Below are 23,227 nucleotides of genomic sequence, written 5' to 3' on the forward strand. Positions count from 1 at the left end.
AGGGAGAAGAGACAGCTTCTGGGGCACCTAACAGCAGGGCCCTCCCCTGATATCGAGGAGGAACTTAAGAATGTTTAGCAGGGCTGTTTGCAGTGGCATATGGCAGGGTGTGAAGGGCAAGGGGCATAAGTTGCAACAAGAGAAGTTCAGGCTGGATATCAGGAAAAATATCTTCACCGTGAAGACAGTCAAGCAGTGCAACAATTTGCCCTAAGAGGCCATGGAGATTTCTGCTTTTTACGTTATTATTCTTCTGAGCAAGAGGATCCAGGGTCTGGGGCAGGGAAGGTGCTCCAGTGTGTGGCATGATTACACCAGGATCAGAGACCTAGGCTGGTGTGCACAAATTGACACTTTGACCACATCCACAAGAAGGATAAGGGATTGTTTCTGAGGGTTCCTCAGCACCAAAACTTGAGTAGAATGAAGCTAATGCCAGAGGTGCTCCATCGATCATGGAACTTCAATTCCGTGGGGGTCTGGCCCTTCTGTCCTAGGGGTACTCTGCACATTTCTGTCCCCTGAAAGCAGTTCTGCTGCAGTTGGTGTTTCTTTTGGCACAATTCCCACTTAGGGCCTGTAGGACATCACCTGGGGCTCATTTGTTAACAATAGGATTCACTGAACTTCACCTTCAAGCAACTACAAATTAGACCCCTAGAGCTCAATTTTCTTTTATGAATGCAACCATCAATGCCATTTGAGATACCCTGGAGTATCCAACATGACCTAGGTTTAGGAAAGTGAATAAAGGCCTTAAAGTGGGATTCAGCTCACAGACTCATCCTTCTAAGCTTAGGGATCCCTAGCCAGGTGTCTGGATGCACCAGACTCAAATGCTATTTAAAGCCCTTTAAATGGCTGAGGATATTCCATGTTGGAGGTCACAGCTGTCGTATTCATCCTGCAACATGTCTACAGGCTCTTAATGGGTGTTTCAGAGACCAGAACATCTCAAACAGCACTAAATATCTCCATCTGGCAAACAACTAAGCAGTATTTGCCTACTTAAGGGCAAGCAGAATAACTCTGCTGACCACTTTACTGTTGCCCAGCATGGGATGTAAGACCCTCAGTGCACCTGGGTCTCTGAGTTGGCTAAGCTGGTCATCTAAAGCTTGACTGACTTGCTTAAACATTGGAACAGGCTGCCCAGGGAGATGTTTAAGAGATGTATAGATGTGGTGCTTAGGAACATGATTTAAGCATTAGACTCCGTAGAGTTAGGTTAATGGTTGGTAGAGTTTGGTTATGGTTGGACTTGGCGATCTTAAAGGTCTTTCCTAGCCAGGATGATTCTGTGATCATGTGATTCTGTGCTTAATGGCATCTGAGATACCTAGAGTATTCTGATACACCCACATGGGACAGACAGATATGTCAAAGGACCAAAAAGGACTTGTGTCCCTTCTGTCCTGGAGCACATCTCCTGTGGAGACAGGCTGAAAAGTTGGGGTTGTTGAACTTGGAGAAGGCTCCGGGAAGACCTTATAGCAGCCTTCCAGTACCTGAAGGGGCTACAGGAAATATGAGGAGGGACTGTTTATAAGGGTGTGTAGTGATAGGACAAGGGGTAATGGATTTAAACTGGAAGAGGGGAGATTTAAATTAGGTATCAGGAAGAAATTCTTTAGTGTGAGGGTGGTGAGACACTGGCAAAGGTTGCTCAGGGATGTTGTGCATGTCCCATCCCTGGAAGAGTTCAAGGCTGGATTGGATGGGGTTTGAAGCAACCTGGTTTAGTGGGAGGTGTCCCTGCCCATGCAGGAAGATTGGAACTAGATGGTCTTTAAGGTCCCTTCCAACCCAAAACATTTTGTGGTTCTATGAGTCTGTTGTAGTGGCAGCAGGGTGGCCTTGGGCACTGGGAACAATACTTGGTGTCTCTACTAAGAAAACTGAATTCTGCTCTGTCTCCTTCTTACAGCCAATGGAAAGTCAGCAACACCTCCAGGCAGCCCCTCCACTACTGGGTCTTATGCATACTGCTTCAAGTGCCAACAGTTCTCTATACGATGCATTTATGTGACCCTGGCTAGCAGAGATGTCTCCAGGGTGCAGTGGCAGCACGTGACTGGTTTGAAGGGTGCTGGGCTGAGGCTGAGGTTGAGCATATACATTGCTATCTCAGCACCTTTATGCTCTATGCTCAAGAGACCTCATCAGGGACCTATATGGTGTCACTGTGGCTTGAAAGCACCTGTGCTGTTGCATAAAACAGCACATTGCCTTCCTCCATTATTGCTGCTGCTTGTCCATTTTTATCTTTAATGACTATGGTGTCATGTCAGTTTGACTGACTTAGGCTTCTTCTGATTTCCAAATGACCTATCTTTTTAATAGGTTCAGCACATCCAGGTGTCCCCCACTCCCTGGATGATACTAACTCTTCTCCACTGTCAAAGCCACAGGGCTTTAAATCACACGTGCACCAATGAAAAGCATCTCTGTCTGTTCAGAGGAGGATGTCTGAATGAGAAAGTATTTCACCTTCACCCATGCTTCCTATTGACTTATAAACAAATATGCCTTAACCTATGGTTCCCCACTACACCGTCAGGATACGTTTTCTTTTGGTCCAACTCTGCAGCAGTTTACTTAGCTAGCACTGCTGTTAAAGATACTGTATTTCCAAGGAAGCAGCCAAAGGTACTTTGGGCTGAGAATGGGACAGAGAGGTCTGATCCATTGATATGAACCTTTAAGACCTTTAGCACACCAGCTAAAGCCTCCCAGCCATCAGGATTCATGCTGTTCTTGTGCTCACATTCCAAATAGACAAGCAGGATGACCCAGCTCCTGGCAGGCTAGTCTGACATTTGCTTGGCAAAATAATGAAAATACTGATGTGAGGAAAAATGGGTAGAAGGCATTAAAGAAGAGATAAACAATTAATGCCAATCAACGTGCTTTTTAGGGAGGAAAGGTTGTCAAATTCGATTTCATTCTTTGCTGTGATTGTAGGTTTTGGCTGATAAAAGTAATTGCAAAGATGGAATATACTCTGACTTTTGTATGTTTGACAGCATCACAGATCCTGATTAAAAAATTAGCATCCTACCCTATCAATACAAGGCATATAACATGGTTTAAGAAGTGGCTGATGTGTCAACAAAGAAGCTGACAAAAGGGAAATCACTCTAGGAGGTTATTTTTTTAGAGGAGTTCTGCAGGGATCAGTAGTAGGTCTGAATGCTATTGAATATTTTTGCTAATGCCTCAGAAGTAAATACTAAAACTGCTGATAACACTGGGAAATGATGAAGAGGACTAGGAGTTGTACAAAAGTGCTCCTAGTATGGTTGCAAACAAGCCTGCAAGTCTAAGAACAAGCAAGTAGACTGCAAGCACAGGAACCTGTAGCAGAACACATCTGAGAGGGATTTAAGCATACTAAGGAGGCAACCCAAAATACTTCTGTTACCACGGTGTTCTGTGACTTTTGCATGTTATTCTTTGCAAGGGCTGATACAATCCCTATGTAATTCAGAGGAGCAAAGTAGGGATGAAATTTTAAATTTCTGCATGTAAAATCAACGGACTTGATGTTGAAGTAATGCATCCCACTCTGGTACCCCACATTTAGGAAGATGTCAGGAGAAAAAAAAAGAAATAGAAATAAACCACAAAAATCATTCAGAGACCAAAAAACCACTATTGTATGTAGATGCTTCCAGAGCATGATATATTTAATTTATGAAGAAAAGGGATGAAAAGCAACTCAAGACTTCCTTATGAGTGCCTTTGGGGGAAAATGGTACATACAAAAGGGCTCCTCAGTCATAGAATCATAGAACATCTCAGGTTGGAAGGGACCTATAAAGGCCATTAGTCCAACTCCCCTACAATAAGCAGGGACATCTCCAGTTAGATCAGATTGTTCAGAGTCCCATCAAGCCTGACCCTGAGGATTTTCAGGGATGGGGCCTCCACCACCTCTCTAGGCAACCTGTTCCTGAGATCCACCACCCTCATATTACAGAACTTTTTCCTGATGTCCAACCTAAATCTACCCTTCTCTAGCTTGAAGCCATTACCCCTTGTAGAGCTGGAACCAACAGAGTAAAAATCTGCAGAAGCATAGGCAAGGATTCAGCAGATCATGTACTTCAGTGAAGTGGTGGACTGAATTCAACCCAAGTCCCAGTGGCTTCAGATGAAGAATGAAACCTTTTGGTTACACATTTTTTTGACTTGATTAAGCATGAGGTGAGAGGGAAACGATGTTATCCAACATGTGAAAGGTGAGATTTGGTGATTTACTCCCCTGTAACTCACTACTCAAAGGCCTGCAGTGGTGAAACCTACTGTTCAGGGAGCTGATAAATCCACTGATTGCTTTCCCACAGGACTTCACCTCTGTGTTCTTAAATCCCTCCCTCCAACACCTCTGTGTTCTCCACCCTGTGGCAACGTGGGTAAGCCAAGAGTAGAAATTTTTGAAGCCATCAGTTTTGGGGACGCAAGATAATGCTGAGAATTTTGCCTGGTGTGTTCTCAGGCAGGTTTTTCAGAAGGGAAAACACCAGCAAAACTTTGTACCAGGAGTTAGCCCAATTTCCAAACTGGTGCTGTCTCCTTTCTCTGGGATCTCAACAATTTATGCATGTCCTGTGAATGAGACATTCTCAGAGCAGCCCAGGAGGCTGGGACATCATTTCCTGAAGTACCATCTTCAGGAAACAACTCTCCAATATTTAAATGCTTCTTTGTTTATAAAATAAAGTCCACCAGACCTATCACCAACTATTTATGCGAAAGAGCACACTCCCATTAATGTTAATGGTGCTTTGGAGCATAAATCCTTGTTAATTGATATAGGAATGTATCCCAGAAGAGTTTACTTTATTGCTGATTTAGCTGATAGATATAAATGTGTGAGAGGGATGTATTAGCATTCATGTAAAACAATTAGGTTATCAACAGGGGTGAATGAGTCAGAAAATGACTGCAACTTTCCAGCTCCCTTCAATGGAAAAAAAGAAGAAAGTCTGATAATGAGGAAAAACAGGGAATCCAAATATCAGGTAATCATTGCCATTACTTAATATTTGTGTTACATCAGGAGCCCCTGAAAACCAGGGCTGGGTCCCCACCTGAGCTCTGTGCAGACATGGGATGGACAGGACCATCCTGCTGCCCACCAAGGTCAGTCCTCTCTGTGGCCTCTCTGGGGAAGCTGTATTTTGGGCTTACAAATCTAACAAACCTGTTTGTTGGGTGTCAAGCTCAATAACATTTGCTAAATGTGCATGAATAGAGAACGATACAAGCAGCAGAGAGATTTCCACAATTTAATATATTATTATTTTTTTTTTCAGATAATATAATGGCATATGAAAAGTGAGGCTGTAATGCAGTTCAAAATAAAATTAAAAAAAGCAACCCCCACCACTCTCCTGCATCTTTCTGACATTATATAAAAGTTTGCTAAATACAAGAAGTATGGGTATTTCCATAAAAACCTGATTGTTCGAAACCTACAGTTTTATGGCAAATGTACAGCCAGAGAAGGAATAAATTTTTCAGTGTAGTCAACAGTTTTAGCTATTCGATTCCCATTTAATTAATGGGTTTTGATGGGAAAATGTTTTCCCAGGAGAAGGCTCAGACACAGGAAGAGTACAGTAAGCCACATATCCTCCACAAAAAGATGCTTTCACCTTGAGTGTTGAATCAGTGATTTTGAGCATACAGGGTTTCATTTTTTTTGGTTTTTGTTGTTCTAAAGCTATTTAGAATCAAGAGGAAAAAAAGTCAGGTGATAAAAAGCAGTATTGTATTATTTGTGGAATAAATATAGTACTGTTTCATTACATTTTCTTAGTTTTAGTGCAAAAGCAACATTTACAATACAGAAAAAGATAGAAATGTCTCCATTTTAGTATCTTTTGCTGCGAGTCACTGAATGGTGAGACTTTTTCTCCCCACGCACTTCAGTAAGCTTAATTTTCAAGGTCTCCATTATTAATGAAGTATGAAGCAAATCATAGAACACTTGCCTGGGCATTGGTTAAAGACCATGTACCCAGTAAGATTTCATATAGGAAAAAGCGCCCAACCCTAGAAACATGGTGATTCTTTTTTTCTTCGACTTAATGCTCATAAAATTTTACAGACAACAGAATCCTTTCTTAAGCTTTATTTAAGAAATCGAGTACTATTATAGTTCAATATATATAAGACACATCCAGTATTGTGTTCCTGATAGCAAGTGCATAGATTTTGTTAAGATATCATTTTTATATTTTAAATTTTTATTTTATTTTTTTATTTGTTACTCAGTAGCATGTTTCATGATCACACGAAGGGATATTCCCAGTGATTTTGCTAAGAGCATGAGAGAAAAAACAGGACACAGCAAAGTAGTGAAACTACAACAGAGATGAGGAACAAAAACAATCAGGCAAACTATCAGTACAGTCGATTCCTGATAAGTGAATAATCTGATTGCTTGGTCACAATGCTTTATTCACTTATCAGGAATGATTCACACTACATTTTGTTAAACTGTTTTCCTTAGCCTAATACCTAAGAGTCACACTGGGCAAAGGCACACACACTCTGGCAGGCTATTCTTTAATCAGCAAGTCTTGTGACAGTTTGGTAATTTCCCATGGTGATACACATATAGCTAACAAAGAGACATTTTGCTAACACTGCAAGGTGCCTTACATAATTGAAATTAAAAGCATGCATTTAAGCAGGACAAACTGTTCAGCTGCATTGCTTTAAGGAACTCATTTTTCCCCACTGTTGAAATAAAAAAAAAAATAAGAAAAAAGAAAGAAAAACCTGTATCTTTCAGCCCTGAGTATTTAAAAGAAACTCAACTGTAGTAGGTCTTCTTTTTTCACTTGTATTTTTGGAAGAAAAGACCCTTCACAAAGCTCTAGTTTCTTTCCTAAGACTGAGTTTGGAGAAAAGAAAAATAAAAAATTAAAAAACCAAGAAAACATCCACAGCAACCTAAAAAAACCCCAGAGACCAATTCTGATTTCTCATTCATGCAAGTCAAGACTTACTCAACTGAATCCACTGGTGTCAATATTTTTCGAATCAGGATCATGAACTCTAGAGGTATCAAAGACCCAGGACATAATCTGAGCATCAGTTTCTGCTTTCCTGCCTGGGCTGTCCACTACAGGTGGTTTTAGATTAAACTGAAGAGTTGCATGGAAGGCATTTGCTTGGACCCCTGACCTCTGACAACAGACCCTGCAAGAAGACACTTGAGCTTGTTTGGGACTCCAGACTTGTCATTTATTTGCCTTTCATGGAGATGGAAAAGTGAAAAAAAAAATAATAAAATCATTTTAAAACATATTGAGCAATAACAAACAGGCCAACTCATGAGCCACCAGAAGATGTACCTGATGACATCACATGGAAACACCCAGTGTGCCATGAACTCGTAAGACATTCCTTAAGGGGGAGGGATGTGTGTGTTTGTGTGTGTGAGCCAAAGCCAGAGTGCCAGAAAGACCAGGGGAGAGGAGACAAGAGGGGGGAGTGTCATTTGGGTCTCATAAGAGCACTTTTAAGTGGTCTTTGATTCCTGAGCATCACAGAAAGTGGGACAAAGGAAAGGGACAGGGGTGTATGGCTTGAATTCCAGAGAGCACTCACCAGTGCTGCTCTCTCCTCCTTGGGATTGGTTTTGGTTTGGTTGGTTTTGTTTTTTTGTTTTTTGTTTGTTTTTTTTCCTCCCTCTCCAAATTGTAAGGTTTGTGTCTGTGGTCAGAGGAGAGAAGAGCAACTTTTGTAAACCAGAACAACACAGGTTTTTCCTTTTGCAGCTTTTATTTCCTTGTGGTAGAGACACTGGCTAGGGGAGAGCAGAGATTCTTGCAAGGAGGAAAAAAATTACAGGAAATTAAAGAACAAAAAAAGCAAAAAAGCCAACTGTAAAAATACAGGAGGAAAAAAAAGTGCTACAGTATTTCTTTTGTCCGTTTTGAGATTTGTGTAATACTATTGGCCAATGCTGAGAATGATCTGCTTGGGAAGCCCACAGCAAAAATACTACCCATTTGAACAGGAGGGGATCTTTTTCTATTATTGGTGTTGGTTTTTTTTGTACTTACACTGGCTGTAATAGAAAGTCTTCCTGTGCACACTTGGTTTTAATTTTATTTTTTAAATTGTTGTAAGTGAAACTGCACATAAGAAGCTCAATCACCTGGTAGGCTTTTGCAGCCTCTCACAGCCCTAGTTAAGATGTGATTAGTTTCTAAGGAGAGTTTGACTAACACCATATGCCATCAGATTACTGCGCAGTTTGGAAGAAATCCCAAGGCTACATCCTCCTTTTCTTGAATGTTTCACACACTTCTGTGAAGTAGTGACAGAGTATTATCAGTATTATTAGTATTATTTTTAATACCTATTGATCTCCATAATCTGCATTTTCCGGTCTGACTGAAACGCCACAGCACAAAAAAGTCTTTTCAGGTGGCTTCTGTGTGTTTGTGTGCAGAAGTGTTTGCAGTTAGAAGGCTAACAAAAGCTACCTTCAAGATGACTTTGCAGGAAACTCATTTAAAATACTTCCTGCTCAGACAGATTATCCAAGTGATAAGGGATGACTAGGGGGAGGAAGAGAGAAAAAAGAAAATAAAACTCAAAGAAACCATAACAATGTCTAAAATGTACAAATCCTCTTTTGCCCCCCAATCAGATATTCACTTAGGTGGAATCGACTGTATCTTTTGTAGACAACCAACAAATAGAGAAAATAAAATAAAAATAAACTCAACAGGCACGTGAAACAGTGAGGTGTGTAGATGTATTACCAACACAGAATGACCACCAACAATACAACACACAAAGTAGAGAGACAAGTATTAGGAAAATGGTTTAATATTGGAGACAGAAGCAAAAAACTGCATCACACAATAACATACATTACAAAAATAAGTCTGACTGTTTCAACTACACGGTTATGTTCACAATGAGGACAGAAGAATCAGAAAAAACTCTGATCTAAACAGCAAAAAAGCAAACCCCTAACTTTTTAACTAATACATTTATCCACGCAAAGTGACCGAGTACTCCTAATTCTAATTACCTTATTGTGTAACTGCACAATACAGAATAAAAAGTGAAACTTACCGCTTTTGTTAAGACAAAATTCTAAACACTAGATATAAGCAAAGGGCAAAAAAGAAATCAAGCCAAAGTTTTGAATTCTCTAAACAAAACCAACTCTCTTTCTACCATCCAGAAATCAAACTTGAAAATCATTCATGATCAAGGGGGCCCACAAGAGTAAGCCACAAAAATTTCCATTTGTTTTTTTTTAATCTCCAGTATAAAAAATTCCACTGGTACAAAATGCATAAGTACAATCAAGTTGTAGAAATAGGAAAGCCTGCTTTTTTTTTTTTTTGCTTTTTTTTGTCCTTTTTTTTTTTTTTTGGCTCAAATTCCATCAAACAACAAAATCCAAATGCATCAATAAAACAGAAACAATACTCAAATGGTCTTACAGTTTCCACTAGATTGCATTAACTTTGGCTTTTCTCAGACAATACTTAAAAACTAGTTTGTAATTCTAAACAAAATGATAGTATTATTAATCTACAAACAACAATTTTCACAGCACAAAAAAAACACAAATACATAGTTTTTTTTTTTTCTTTCTTTTTCTTTTTTTTTTTTGTATGACATTATCCAAAAAGGTAATGAAACTACAGGATATTTTTTTCCTTTTGTTAATTAGCACTTAAGATAATAAAAACAGAAACAGTAAAATGATTCCAGAGTAGCACAAGCCAAGGAACTGTAACCCCTATGGTGAAAGAAAGATGAACTTGTTACTCCTTTGAGGACTGCCATTTCATCGCAATTAGCTAATTTGTTTGAAAAAAACAACTAGTTTAGTCTTTTGACTAGAATTTTGTGAAGCAATTTCCCTTGTTTTTCTTCCTCTCTTATTAGGCCCTTGCACCCTTGCAGCTTTTTACTTTCAAAATTTTGAAAGAGAACTTTGTAATTTGTCTCCAAGGAGGCGTGTTTTTGGTTTTGTACTTGATTTTTATGGATTTGTTGTTAGAATTTTATTTGGAGGTGGACACTTTTCTCAGCACTGACCCATCTCAGTTGACTGGACATACAGAGACATTCCTCCTCTCCCACTCCTAAGCCAGTATCCCGTGTACTGTAGTTTGGGGCAGCCCAATTCTGAGCTACCTGACCTGAGGACCAAAGGCCTCACTGCTCTAACTGGCCTGGAAAACCCACAGAACACACCAGGGCATCTAAAAAAGCTTCGGAAATTTATACCGTGGGTACAATGAGAAAAATTTGTGAAACAGTCTAAACAATCCAAACGATGGTCTCATATTATATATATATTTCTACATATATATAATATAATGGAAGTGAGATGACACTTTGAAGATGCAAAATTGCTGCAAGTAGTACAAAATAGCCCTCAAAGGGTGTAGGAAGGCCCCAGCAGTAGTAAAAACATGTGAGAAAAGTGTAGATCATTTATTTATAAGTGCATGTGCTATAAGAAGGAAACTTTTTTGCATCACTAGAGGCTAGTCCTTTCCATCCCAGGGCTCTACATAAAGAAGATTTTAAGTTGGGGATGAGAGACAAGAGTGCACCAGCTGATGTTGTTCATACAGGACTTGGGTTTTAATTTTAGGCGGCTTCAAAAATAATGGGATAGAACTAGGAGGTGGAAGAGGGTATGGCACTTTATCATCAGTAGCAGGTACTGCTGTTCCCACGCATTGGATTGGCAATGAATTCTCTGTACCAGTAGCAAAGAAACCAAATTTGGTTGTTGGTCGCTACTTGTGCGGTAGAAACGCAATTTAATTGGACTTAGAAGGCAGTGGCAAGGGCTACCAGCATCTTTTTTTCTGGTTCCTCACTCAGAGCTTCCTCCAGCAAACACCCACATCAGTCACATACATATTCCCATGGACTACTCGTATGAGTAAAGTTACTCCTCTCTGTAGGAGTGTCTGCAGGAGTAAGCCGATATGTTGCCGTAACAAATCATGGCAGGTAACACCAAACATTACAGTGTATGTAAACTTTATCCATAAAAAGTAGTTTAACTGCAGTGCACACTGAATTTTCATCCAGGAAGATCTAGTGCATCTGATTTAAGCAAAAGTTCGTTTATTTAAATTACAAAAATATTATTTATTTATTATTATTATTTTTATTATTTTTTTTCTCCTCAAGGTTTTCAAATGGTGGATTTGCCACTCCTGTCTGGGAGTGGCTCACACAATAGATAATTAAAGAATTGTTTTCTTTTTCTTTCATTTTATTAATACTGAATAGCATATTCCAGCAGCATATTAAAAGCTCTTTAAGAAAAGACAAAATCCCCCAAATCTAAAAAGGAAAACCACAAGTTAATTACTGTTTTAAATAATTTTAGTTATAGATACAGAAGAAATTTAGACAGCAGTAAAATATTTTTGTCCTTCAGATCTGCCCTGTGCATTGTTCTGATTTCAAGCATGTATTAAATAAACCACAAAAAACTAAGTATATATATATTTATATATATAGATATATATATAAAAATAAACAGCAAAATGGTGAATGTAGAAAAGGTATTAACACTCAAGACAGCTCTGGGTGGAAAGGGTTAAAAGTTCAAAACTTTCTCACCTTAGAGGTTTCCATACAATATGAAGAAAATACATAGTGAGGTTTGCTTTCACAGCATTGATGTGTGCAGAGTGGTTAAAAAAGTGAAACATGGGCACTTATACAATGTTTTACAAAAAACATCAAAGAGAAATAACAAACAATAACAATTTCAGGCAACAAGACCACAGGATAGCAAGTTAACAAACTTTTTAACCTCTTTTTTTCTTTAAATATTAGGGATTTATACAAAACACATAATAAAATACCCATGTTATCAAATTACTTCACACAAGAAACACACTGAAGCTCTAGGAAGAAAGTACCTTTGGAATTTGGCACTATAGTTTCACTGATTATTATTTTTTTTTCTTTAAAAGAAAAACCGATCACATTTTGCTGAACACAAACACATCTAAATTGTTCACAATAAAAAAATGACATCAATGCGTCACAAGCCAACACAAACTTATTCTGGAATATTTTTGCATTTTTTCACATGAAATTCTTTTTTTTTTTTTTTTTTGTTTTTAAGCAAACAACTTTTTTGTGTTTTTTTTGTTTCATTTTGTTTTAAATCTTGCTTTTGTTCTTGTTGTTCAAGTAAACCAATTTTCAACTCGCCTTTTATAAACATAGAACACTTAAGACCATAAGACTCATGATGAAACCACAACTTAATTCACAGAAGCACCAACGTAACACATTTTACAGTAACCTTTCTTCTGTACATTGAAACAGTATAAAATATAGGTAATTTCATGTGCATTAAACCATGGATTGTCTAACTGTGAGTCAGTTCAGCAAAAGGTGACACAAGTAGGTAGCATTTGCCCTAAAACAGGGTAAATATTTTTCTTATACTAATCTACAAAAAGTGGTTCTATATATATACTTTAATGAGAAAGTGAGCCACCTAAAATGGCCTTATCAAAAAACTTTACACTGCCTGAAAAATGTAAAAACTATTACAGACCTCTAGAGACTTAAAATCAGACAGTTTTATTTCTCAAACTGTTTTGGAAGTAGTCTGTTAGAAACCAACATTCTGTGCCTCTGGACACATATTGCTATTGTCACCAGTGACCAGGCAGAATGCCAATCCCTGTATAATACTTTCAAGTCTGTTTTTTTTTTTTTATTATTATTTTTTTTACGAAATGAAAAAAAAACCAAAACCAAACCAAACTCAAAACCCAACAACAACAACAGAAAAAAAAACCAACAGGAAAACAAGAAAACCCAAACAAAAAAAAGAACCAAAGGAAAAACGAAAACAAAACAAACAAAAAAAAAAAAGGAAAGAAAGAACAAAACATTTTGCCACAGGTTGTTTTTTAAATCCTATCATTAATTTATCTAATAATAAATTTCAGTCTTGCATGAATGCAGCAATGTTTTTTCACATTGACTTCCCAGAATTCATAGCTAGATGAGGTCACATGCAAATTTCAAAGGTCAAACTAGCTCAAAGGTCAGTAGGAGAACCAAATATGATGTGAGGTCAGAAAGACATCAGAAACAATGACGGGACGATGAGACTTTTTTTATTTTGAGACGCCACAGGGACATGCTAGGCAAACGATGGGCTAACGGGCATGGAGATGTCTAGGGAAAAAACAAGGAAGAGGAAAAAAAGTTACACAGAATCTATGCAGCACAAACAAAATCACTTTTATGGGTGCAGGAGAAAAACTAATGCAAATCTTTTACCAGTAGAGTCTATGAGCCGTTCACGTAATTTGCATTAACTTACAATACTTGTCAACAAGAGCACAATGGAACCCCAAAAGGATCCATCTGAAAGGAGTCAGAGAGAATGGATTCCTCTTTGGGGAGAAAAGAGAGGAAAGAACCAGTTTCTACAAATGTAACAGAAAGGTAACGGGGAGGAGGGAAGGGTCAGACAACTGAACTTTAAACTAGGTAATGGAAACTACAAACAAAATAACCAGACAGATACAAACAAGAGGATAAAAGCATGAACTGTAAAGGGTGTAGGGTTCAACAGTGAAAAAGAGCCCATTCTTGGCACAATTACTCTAGAGACTACTTCAAAGGATCTAGCTAGCACAGAGAGCTGCTCTTTAGGTATCCAATAAGTTAACAATAGGCAATAAATAACTTCCATTATTTCTGAGGCAGTAAAAATTTTGTATAAAAATAGAAATGCTTTTTACAAATAAAATTTACAGGCCTGTGGCTTTCTTTTTTTTATTATTATTATTAAATTTATCTCTCAAGAAACATCAAGTATTGTCACTCGTTTTATTTTTTTTTTATTTTATTTTAAACCCTGTAGCTTTAGAAACAGATCTCTAAATCTTTTTTACATTAATCCTTTCCAAAAAACAAGAACTTAAAAAAAAAAAGTGAAATATAAAGACGACCAGTGTAAAATCAGACTAATATATAACAATACGTTGATTTGAACAGAAAAAAACAACACAAATAAAATCTTCTCAAAAAACAAGTTGATGTAGTGGAAAGACTTGTTTCAATTTTTGTTGCAAAATAAGTGCTTCAACTGGCATGAGGCCATTTTGTTTAACCTATAAACTGCTGGTGCCACCCTGGTAAAATATGATCCATCCATAGAAAACAACTTTTATTGTGTGCTAATGGCACCAGGGTTCACAGAGTTAAATTGCACATTTTTTGTGTCTGTGTGTGTGTGCTGCTTTGAATTCCAAGACGTTTATTATTATTATAATTTTTTTTTTAAAGGAGATAAATTATGCTGCAAAATAAAATACAGTAACACAACTCAGTAATTACTTGGCAAGGAAACGGGAGCCAAGTGTAATAAGGACAAGTGGGGAAATGGAAGTGGTAACTGTAAAAATAACTGTCTCTTGGTGAAGGTTGGCTATATGTTCTTTCTTAACCCCCCTGCAGAGGACAGGTTTGCTCATGGGACTTACCCTAAGAAAGCTAAAATAAGAGCAGTAAGCATCTGGGGTTAAGATCAGTAAGGTTTGCTGTCATTTTTGGAGCGTTTCAGCTGCACCTTCAAGCGTTTCATGCCAATCTGAAAGCCGTTCATAGCCTGGATAGCAGCTTGTGCAGAGACTGGATTGTCATAGCTAACAAAACCTACGAGACACAGAACGGAGGTGGGAGAGAAAGCAAACAATAGGTTAGAACAAATGTCAGAAGGCTTTTTGTTAGGATTTTATTATCACTGTTTATTTGACACATTTCTCTCACTTTCACTTAGTTCTTTGATCACACTTCATATCCCATTTCCTCTCCGATTTCCTTTGCCTTCCCTTTTACCTTCACAGTATTTCTTTACTAGCTGGGATGCAGGTGGCCAGTTTTGGTGCAATGCAGTTCCCAGTCTGTTATTTAGCTACCTACCTTAGAGACTGAAGATATTATTACTGTGACACTTTTCACTGTAATATCTACATACCTCCCAGTCTCTTAGGAAGTACTATTATGTCAGTCTGCAGATGTGAAGCTGAAACAGAAAGCCTGGTTATGGAAACAAACCCCAAACTTCAATGATTATAGCCATTTGCACACCTGAATGTGGGTTCACGTGTACTGGTCCTGTGTGCTATGAAATGCTTATCTTCTTGTGTTTAGCCTAAGACAGTTGCAGTATTACTATTTCGAATTTTTACAGCTCCTTTCAGTTCAAGATCTCAAGGTATATTAAATGTTAATTAATTCAGCCTCTTGTTCCCCAAAGGGGTGTGTAAGCATCAAAATTAAGCAGCATCGTAAAGACAACGGCAGGGCTTGATGAGAACTCCAGGTCTTCTGCTCCTTGGTTGTGAGCACTAACTAGGAGGATAATGCTTGCTCGGGTAATTCTGAATGGCTGGTCTGGCTCAGCTTTCTTTTCCCCAGGAGGCTAAAAGTGCTCTGTTCATAATGGACTCAAATATCCCTGATTCTGGAAGCTCAAAATTCATTTTCATATCTGGGCCTCCCACTAGTAATTGCAAAGCTTGCCTAACGACTGCTCTGCCTCAGCTCTGGCTAATTACTACTGTACTCAGCCTGCTATTATGCATCTGCTTTGAAATGCTCCCTCTTCTTTCCACTTGAATTTGCCTTAACACATATTCCTTCACTCTGTTAAAACATGGATCCCACACACTCTGTTTTTCATCCTAACACACAGGCTTCTCAGGGGCTCTCTTCTACCAGCTTGCTCTATTTGTGCTTAGTATCTCTGTACTCTTCTGATTCATAACCTCTTTTTATAATCATTTTAACCTGTTCTTTTATTGCTCTTTCTTACTTCGCACAGCTGCCCTCTTCCATCTTCAGTGTCAGAATACAATTTTCCCATTGAAAAGAAAAACCCTCTCCTATCCAGTCATCTGGTCCTTGTCCAGCTGCTCTCCTTCATATAGTTTCACCTTAAATCAACTTTACCAAACTATTTAACTTGAGACTCTTCTCTGACAATTCAGACTAACTTCTGCTCCTTCCACTCAAAAACACCTCACACTTAAATCTCTGCAGACGTTCTCCTGGCTAAAGTAAATTTGCTCTATTCATGTTGTTCTGTTGATTATCTGGTACCTCCTTAAGGGATAGTAAGTGTTTTTTTCTACCTACCTTGGTTTTAGTAACTCTTGCTACTTCCTCGCATTCTCCGCTTGATAATTTCCTCTTAATATTACTGGATATCCTGGGGCACTTCATAATTCCCTTTCTTCCTTCCTTCCTTTCCCTTAGTTTCCTCTGGGAGATCTCATCTATTCACATGACTCCAATTGCTATCTTAGCACTGCAATCCTGTGCCTATTTCCATCAGCTCAGAGATCTCGGCCTTGATCTCTAGGATAGTCTCAGGGATAGAAAAGAGATCTACCATGAGTTGGAAGGCAACTGCAGCACCTTCAATGCAGGTGCTCCACAACTGAAATAGTTACTCTTACCTAACTTGACAATTCAGCACTTTCCTCTACAGCTTTTCTGATTTCACTTGGTTCTCTTAAGTGCACTCAGAAGGTCTTCTGCTAGGAACTTCTCATTACCTTAGCTCCTTTTTCTCTTAGCTAGTTTTACCCACCTGAAAGTTAAGCAGCTGATCCAAACTAGTCACTTAGATGGCATCTATGAGTGGTGAACAAAGAGAAGCAAGCACACCCAGAGGTGGCTTTTCCACCCATCATTCATGTCACCAATTTAGACACCTCCACTGATGACAGAAGAACAAGTAGCTCAGGCTATGCTTACCTTCCAGGGGGATGAGATAAATCACCTAATTCTATGCCTTATTACTAGTTCCCACAAATTCAAACATACAACTTTGTGCTGTATCAGTGGAATCAGCCTTTATCATTCAGTTGTTATTCTGATTCACAATATGTCTCGACACAGAATGCTGTAGCTACATTAGTCTGTTACACTTCCATCTTCTCCCTTATCAAGGATCTTCATTTATAAAGCTTACAGAGGAATCTGGCATTCTCCCCTTTTATTTATCTTTTTTTCTGATTGACCCCATTCATCATTCTTTTTGTTTGACAGTTAAACTGCAGGTTACATGGGGATGATGTCTCTTATTAATTTTCAAAGACTCTCTCACAACAATTCTAATTTTTGTTTTAAATCTCTAGGTATCTCTATAACCAGGATAAATATTTTGAGTCATTCAAGTAGCAGTTTTGCTATGTGGCAGATTGCATTTATGCTCTGATGTCACTGGGTCCCCTCTCCCCTGACTTACTTCTACATCTCTCATTTCTCTTACTCCAAGATTCATGAAAGGTGAGAGATAAGCTTGAAGAGTGACACCCTTTGTCTGTAGAACCAACTAGAGCTCAGGAGAACTAATGTAAGAGCACTTCCAGGCAGAAACAGACTGTCCTGTCATCCTCATCACCATTTAATCTTTTGAGCATTCGCTTGAGGTGGACAAGAAAGCAAATAATAGCAAAGTCCATTTTCTGCAAAGAAAAGTAATTCTTCATTTGACAAGTAATGTGATGTAAAAGTTAATCACTGTGTGTCACTACCCTGCGACTCACTCAGAATGCGCCTTCATTTCCCACTCCTGCTAGAAGACAGCCTTGGACAATCTCTTCACCTTTCTGCTGTTTAACCTGTGCTCACCTGTAATTTGACTTCCTCCCCCTTCAGGCAGGAGATTGGAAACTCTAGAAAGCACCAAGCAGGTGCAAAACTTCATTATCATTACTATTATTATTATTACAAGAGGAAAAAAAGGCCAAGCCAACCAAAATAACCAAACCCAAACTGTACCAAGAGCAATGACCATTAATGATAAAGGGTTCTTCAGATGCAGTGTTGTTCTAACTTTTGGGTTGGAGGACAGAGAAAAAAAAAACTTAAAAAAAAATATGGGACCAAAACAACGAACAGATAATTCTTGCTAATAAAGCTGAGGAGGTACATACAGAGTATGATAGTATGTTAAACTAGCAGGACTAATTCTGGCTTTGCCTGTGATTAGAAGTATCACACAGGTTGTCACCTACTGAATCAGAAATTCTCAACTTCCTCTGCCACTGCAATATATATATTTTTTTTATAATGCAGAGCTCTCACTGGTGGCAGAATATCTGGGGAGGAAGAATGAGAAATTGAAATGTTAGTGAAAGCTGACTAATGCCAAAGGGACAGAGGACTCCTCCATCTGCTGGGTATTGACCCCTCTGTTCTCCCTCACACAAAATAACCTTGGTACATCGCTAAGTTAGGTAATTCTGTCCAATAAAGCCAGACAAACGTGTAAGTAGATAATCCAAAAGTAAAAGGAAACCCACATAAAGCAAGTGTGGGAAGCGAGCTGAGAAATTGAGCCGCCTGCCCAGAGTAATCTACATTCTTTCAGCAGTCACCACAACTGCTGCATTTCGATTACCATAGCTTGATTTGACATTTCATCAAGATTCCTGCAGACCTCAACAACGATTTTGTCACCCCAACACACTGACAGAACTGGCTCTGGATCAATAGGGAGTCCATTTCAATTTCACTTTCCAAATTTGCTACAGCCTCAGAGACTGTTTTAACCCACTGCAGAAACCTGCCAGACTGCATTAGTTGAGGTATGAACAATTTTTGGTAAAGCTTTAGAAGGTGAATGCTTTGCAAATGGCAGGAATGACTGTGGAAAAATGCAGAAACAATGTTGTAACCTTTCTCTAAACCAAATTAACTTTCCAAATGTACTAAAGGCTTGTCATCAGGTGAGTAACACTCAAGATTGTGGAAGGCTTGATACCAGTGCAGTAGGTATTTCTGAGTAACTTGATGAATTCTACTTGTGTTTGGGTCTTGCCTGTTTAAATAAACTGTTTAGATCAATCATTTCAAGATGGCTTAAAGCCCAATAGCTGTTCTTGAATGACAAGTCCTTAGACAGATATATTTTAAGAAAACCTAGATTTAAAAATATATTGATCTGTAAGCTAAGAAACATGTATTATGGTTACAGGGACACTTCAAATGGGGACACTTCAAAATTAAGGGATGGTGCAGAGCAAAGAGAAACAATGTTGGTCTTAAAGAGTTTCGGAAACTAAGGGATTGTCTGGACTGGTTACTCTTCTGTCATACATGCAGCTGCATTTCTTTACTCTGGGATGGAGTTGTCACTTGTACAGCTCCAATATTTTAGGTCAAACCTTACAAAACTTATCTGTAAGAGATTCTGTCCTCTGCCTAGACCTTCCTCATGGCTTTCACACAACCACATTTATTAGACCAATGCTCTAACAGATTGCCACTCTTACATTCTGTACTTCACTTCATCAGAGCACTGAACTGATGCATCTATGCTATTCAAAGGACATTAGCCCACTTAATCAGCCCCAGAACTTGTTTTATACCAACATGTCATCTTTTTCTCTGTTGTGATGGAATTTTCTGGCAGCTAAAGTGTTCTCTAGGAAACTTGACACTCATGGTGTGAAGGTCCCTTTAACCTTGCTCCAAGGTAAGGGGAGATGCCACCTTCCATAACACAGAGGAGCCCACCCCCAAAAGCAGGACCTGCATCTAGACATCAGCTGTCTGTAAAGTGTTCTGAGCCACATGCACACACCATTCAATCACTAATTGCAAAATCTTGCACTTAATTGAGAAGAATGAAATTCCTGTAATGTAGAAGTAATGGGTTAAACACAGAGCATTTTTAAGTGGCTCAGCTATACAATAGAGAATAATTAGGTAACCATAATAAGGCAGTTTAATAGTATACTAAATGACACTCCCCAACATAGGGTATAATTAGTTTCATGTACTTGACACATTCATGAGAGATGTCAGACTGGAAGATTATTATTGTTTTTTCATACCTAATTTTTAGTTAGAACTAGTTTGTCTGCATCTTCCTGCTTATTTGAGGATCAAGAGTCCATTATTTTTGGAGTGAGATTCCAGTCTGACATTTCTCACATTGCTTTTGATTTTCTGTCCTGGCCCCTTTTGATTACAGTGCATGTGGTTTTGGCAATTTGATTTATTAAATTTGACATACCAAAGCACTTGCTCAGATTGGTCTGTTTGTCAATGAAGACTTTAGCAGAGATAACATTTCCAAAAGGCATGAACATCTGCAGAATGTCCTGGTCTCCAAACTCCTGGGGGAGGTGGTAAATAAAGAGGTTTGCCCCTTCTGGACCTTTAAGAAAACAAACAAAGAAGTATGAAAATAGCTATTACAAGAGCTATGTTTAATCTGTTTTTCCATAATACTTACTGAAGGTGATGGTCAGAAAGCATTTCACTTCCCAGCTTTGAAGGAACAAAAGCAAGTGGATCAACAAAGGAATAGAGCTGAAATGCAGCTCTTCAGAGTATCCTATCTTGAAAAGTGTTTACTTGGTAATTCTACTACAGAAGAAGTTAAACTGCAGCCTCTTTCTTCAATTTACTCGAGTGTCTTTCATTATAATTAGGGTTAGGAAAACAGCTACACAATGTATTACTCTCTTATAATACCCCAAGAACTGCACAAGAGTCCTCTGCTGCTTCAAACACCAGTATGGGCTTGTCAGTTTAAATCCAGTTGTGGGAACTTATGGAAATGCAATGAGCTGAGCTCAGATTCGAGTGTCACAGATTTAAACTCAAAAGAACATGAAACTAAAAAAAGCAACGTTGTGACTTGGAAATCAGGGAAGTCAGAGAGAGAAAGATACTCAGAATTAAATTTGCACTGACTCACTTCAAAATGACAGTGTTTTGTTTTGTTTTGGCTTGGTGTTCTTCGTAATACAAATTCCCCCTGGAAAACTCTGTCTCCTGAAGAAACTTTGTAAAATAAATAAATTTAAAAAAATTAAAGTAGTTGGGTTGAAATTAAAATGGCTTTAGACAAAGTTGAGTTTGCAAAGAAAGATGCAAACTCAAAGATGCTTTGAATGTGGTGGTTTTTTTCCAACCAATATGTGAGATACACATTATTAGTGCTGTTGGTTTAAACACTTATCTGGGCACTAATAGGTAATTTTTTTCCCCAGCTCAATTTCTCCTTTACAATAACATACTAGAAATGAGCAACGGGCATCTGGAAGAAAACAATTTATGATGAAGCCAGACATGTGGCCTTCACATGCAGACACCAGGAGTGTTAAGTGATATGTGAAGAGAACAAATATTTTTGGTAAAAACTCATCTAGAGTAACCTTCTTAAGTATTCCCTTGCTTAATGGAACATAAGTATGCCTCAGATGTGATGTCCTTGGTTTTCTGGGGAGGAAGAGGAAAGTGCACGTAAGATTTACGCAATACCTTCCAGGAGAGTCACAACGCCTCACCTCTCTCATAGCAGGAGGACCAGTCTGGCTTGCTCTCCCTCAGCCTGAAGGAAAAGGCTGCTCATGAGGGAGGATAAATGGATTACAATAAAAATGTTTTAAGAAAGAAAATTGTTTTTTTTGGGGTGACAAAAAAAAAAGAGGGAAAAACTTTGACACCTGAAATGAGTTCTTGGAACTTATTCCTTCTTACAAGTAAAATATCCTTTCCAGGAAATAATATTTCTTAAAACAGTTAGAAAAAGCTTATTAAACAATAGTTCAGAGCATATGTGTGAAGCAGTTCACTGTGCCTTAGCATTTAATATTCATATAGGATTTTTCTCTGGTATTTGTTTATCTTCAACCACTCCCCACTCTTCACCATTCCATCATCAGAAATCATGTTAAGATACAACAAATAATTGTCAGTATTCAGTGATGGAATTTACTCACTTTAACTTAATCCCTTGCCAACAGAAACAAGATATTATAAAAACTCTGTATTTTAAAAGAGACACTGACAATTCACAATAATAAACATTAACCTGCACTCGATATGAATGTTTATAAAGAGACAAAAAAATAGTTAGAAAAAAATCAAACTGTGCTCCACTTTGTAGTTTACAATTACACCAAACAAAAAATTTATTTCTGGTGTCAAATAGTCTCTTGTCACTGATGAAAGTGAGATGAAAAATAAAAAAAACCCCACAAAGTAGAGGAAAAAAGAGTTGATTAAAAAAAATCATTTCATTTGAAATAATCCAAGCTGTTAGCAGTAAATGAAGCAAGGAATTCAGAGAAAATATACACTGTAACTCCAGTGTCCGTAGAATTAGACACCCAGCTCACGGAATGTCAAATTTGTCTTCTTAGGAAACACATCCCAAAACAGCACAAGGTAACTATTTCAATTGAGAATAAAAAAAATTCTCTTGAGGATATTTTACTAGGTTTATTTCTGAAACTTAGCCCTGGCAAGAACACTCGTGACAACACAGACACAATCGTGGAAAGCGTGCAGTATTTTCCTGTGCTTCTAGAATTAGCTGGAAATTAGGACGCGAGAAGAGAAAGCAGAAACAAACCCCCCGAAATGCCTGGCAAGCGTGCAGGGGAATGGAAGAGAGGAAAAGGGTAACCTCATTTTCCTAAACATCTTGTAATTAGTATTCATTTATTCTTAGCAGTAACTTCCTGAGGTCTATTTGCAGTTGGCGCGGGGAGAGGGCGCAATCATTCACTTGGTTACTTCCTAGTAAGACCCACAATTAAGCAAAGAAGCCCTCAAAGTGAAAACAGATCTCGTCATTAACTCAAAACCTTAAACCTCACCAGATTAACTCCATTATTACAGAAAATGTGAAACCAGAGGAGAGAATGACACCCGTAAAGAGATGGTTTTTGTTACAAGTGCCTTTTTACGTGGTAAATGCTTTTTTTATATGAGAAAGGATAATCAGAGGGCTGGAGCACCTCTGCTAGGGAGGCAGGCTGAGAGAGTCAGGGTTGTTCAGCCTGGAGAAGAGAAGGCTCCAGGGAGATCTTACACTTCCAGTACCCAGAGGGGCTACAGGAAAGCTGGGGAGGGACTTTTGACAAGGGCATGGAGTGACAGGGTGAGGGGGAATGGCTTTAAACTGAAGAGGGTAGATTGAGGTTAGACATTAGGAAGAAATTCTTTACTGTGAAGCGTGGTGAGACACTGGGAAGTTGTGGATGCCCCCTCCCTGGAAGTGTTCAAGACCAGGGTGGGAGCAACCTGGTCTAGTGGGAGGCGTCCCTGCCCAAGCAGGGGGGTTGGGACTAGATAATCTTTAAGGTCCTTTCCAATCCAAACCATTTGATGATTCTACGAC

General features: G+C 38.5%; 1 protein-coding gene across 1 annotated transcript in view; it reads right to left on the reverse strand.

Moving 5' to 3' along the window:
• Nucleotides 1–12,983: 12,983 nt before the first annotated feature.
• The window catches only part of CELF2 (CUGBP, Elav-like family member 2), a 257,535-nt gene continuing 247,291 nt past the window's right edge, over nucleotides 12,984–23,227 (reverse strand). The window contains exons 12-14 of the mRNA XM_010001271.1: nucleotides 20,105–20,248; nucleotides 14,553–14,724; nucleotides 12,984–13,236 (exon numbers count right to left, since the gene is read on the reverse strand). Coding sequence (XP_009999573.1) covers nucleotides 14,597–14,724; nucleotides 20,105–20,248 — 272 coding nt within the window. The 3' untranslated portion in view covers nucleotides 12,984–13,236; nucleotides 14,553–14,596. The remainder of the gene's footprint in view (nucleotides 13,237–14,552; nucleotides 14,725–20,104; nucleotides 20,249–23,227) is intronic.

The sequence above is a fragment of the Chaetura pelagica genome, unplaced genomic scaffold (genome assembly GCF_000747805.2).
Source record: "Chaetura pelagica isolate M959 unplaced genomic scaffold, ChaPel_1.0 scaffold66, whole genome shotgun sequence".
Classification (NCBI taxonomy): Eukaryota; Metazoa; Chordata; class Aves; order Apodiformes; family Apodidae; genus Chaetura; species Chaetura pelagica.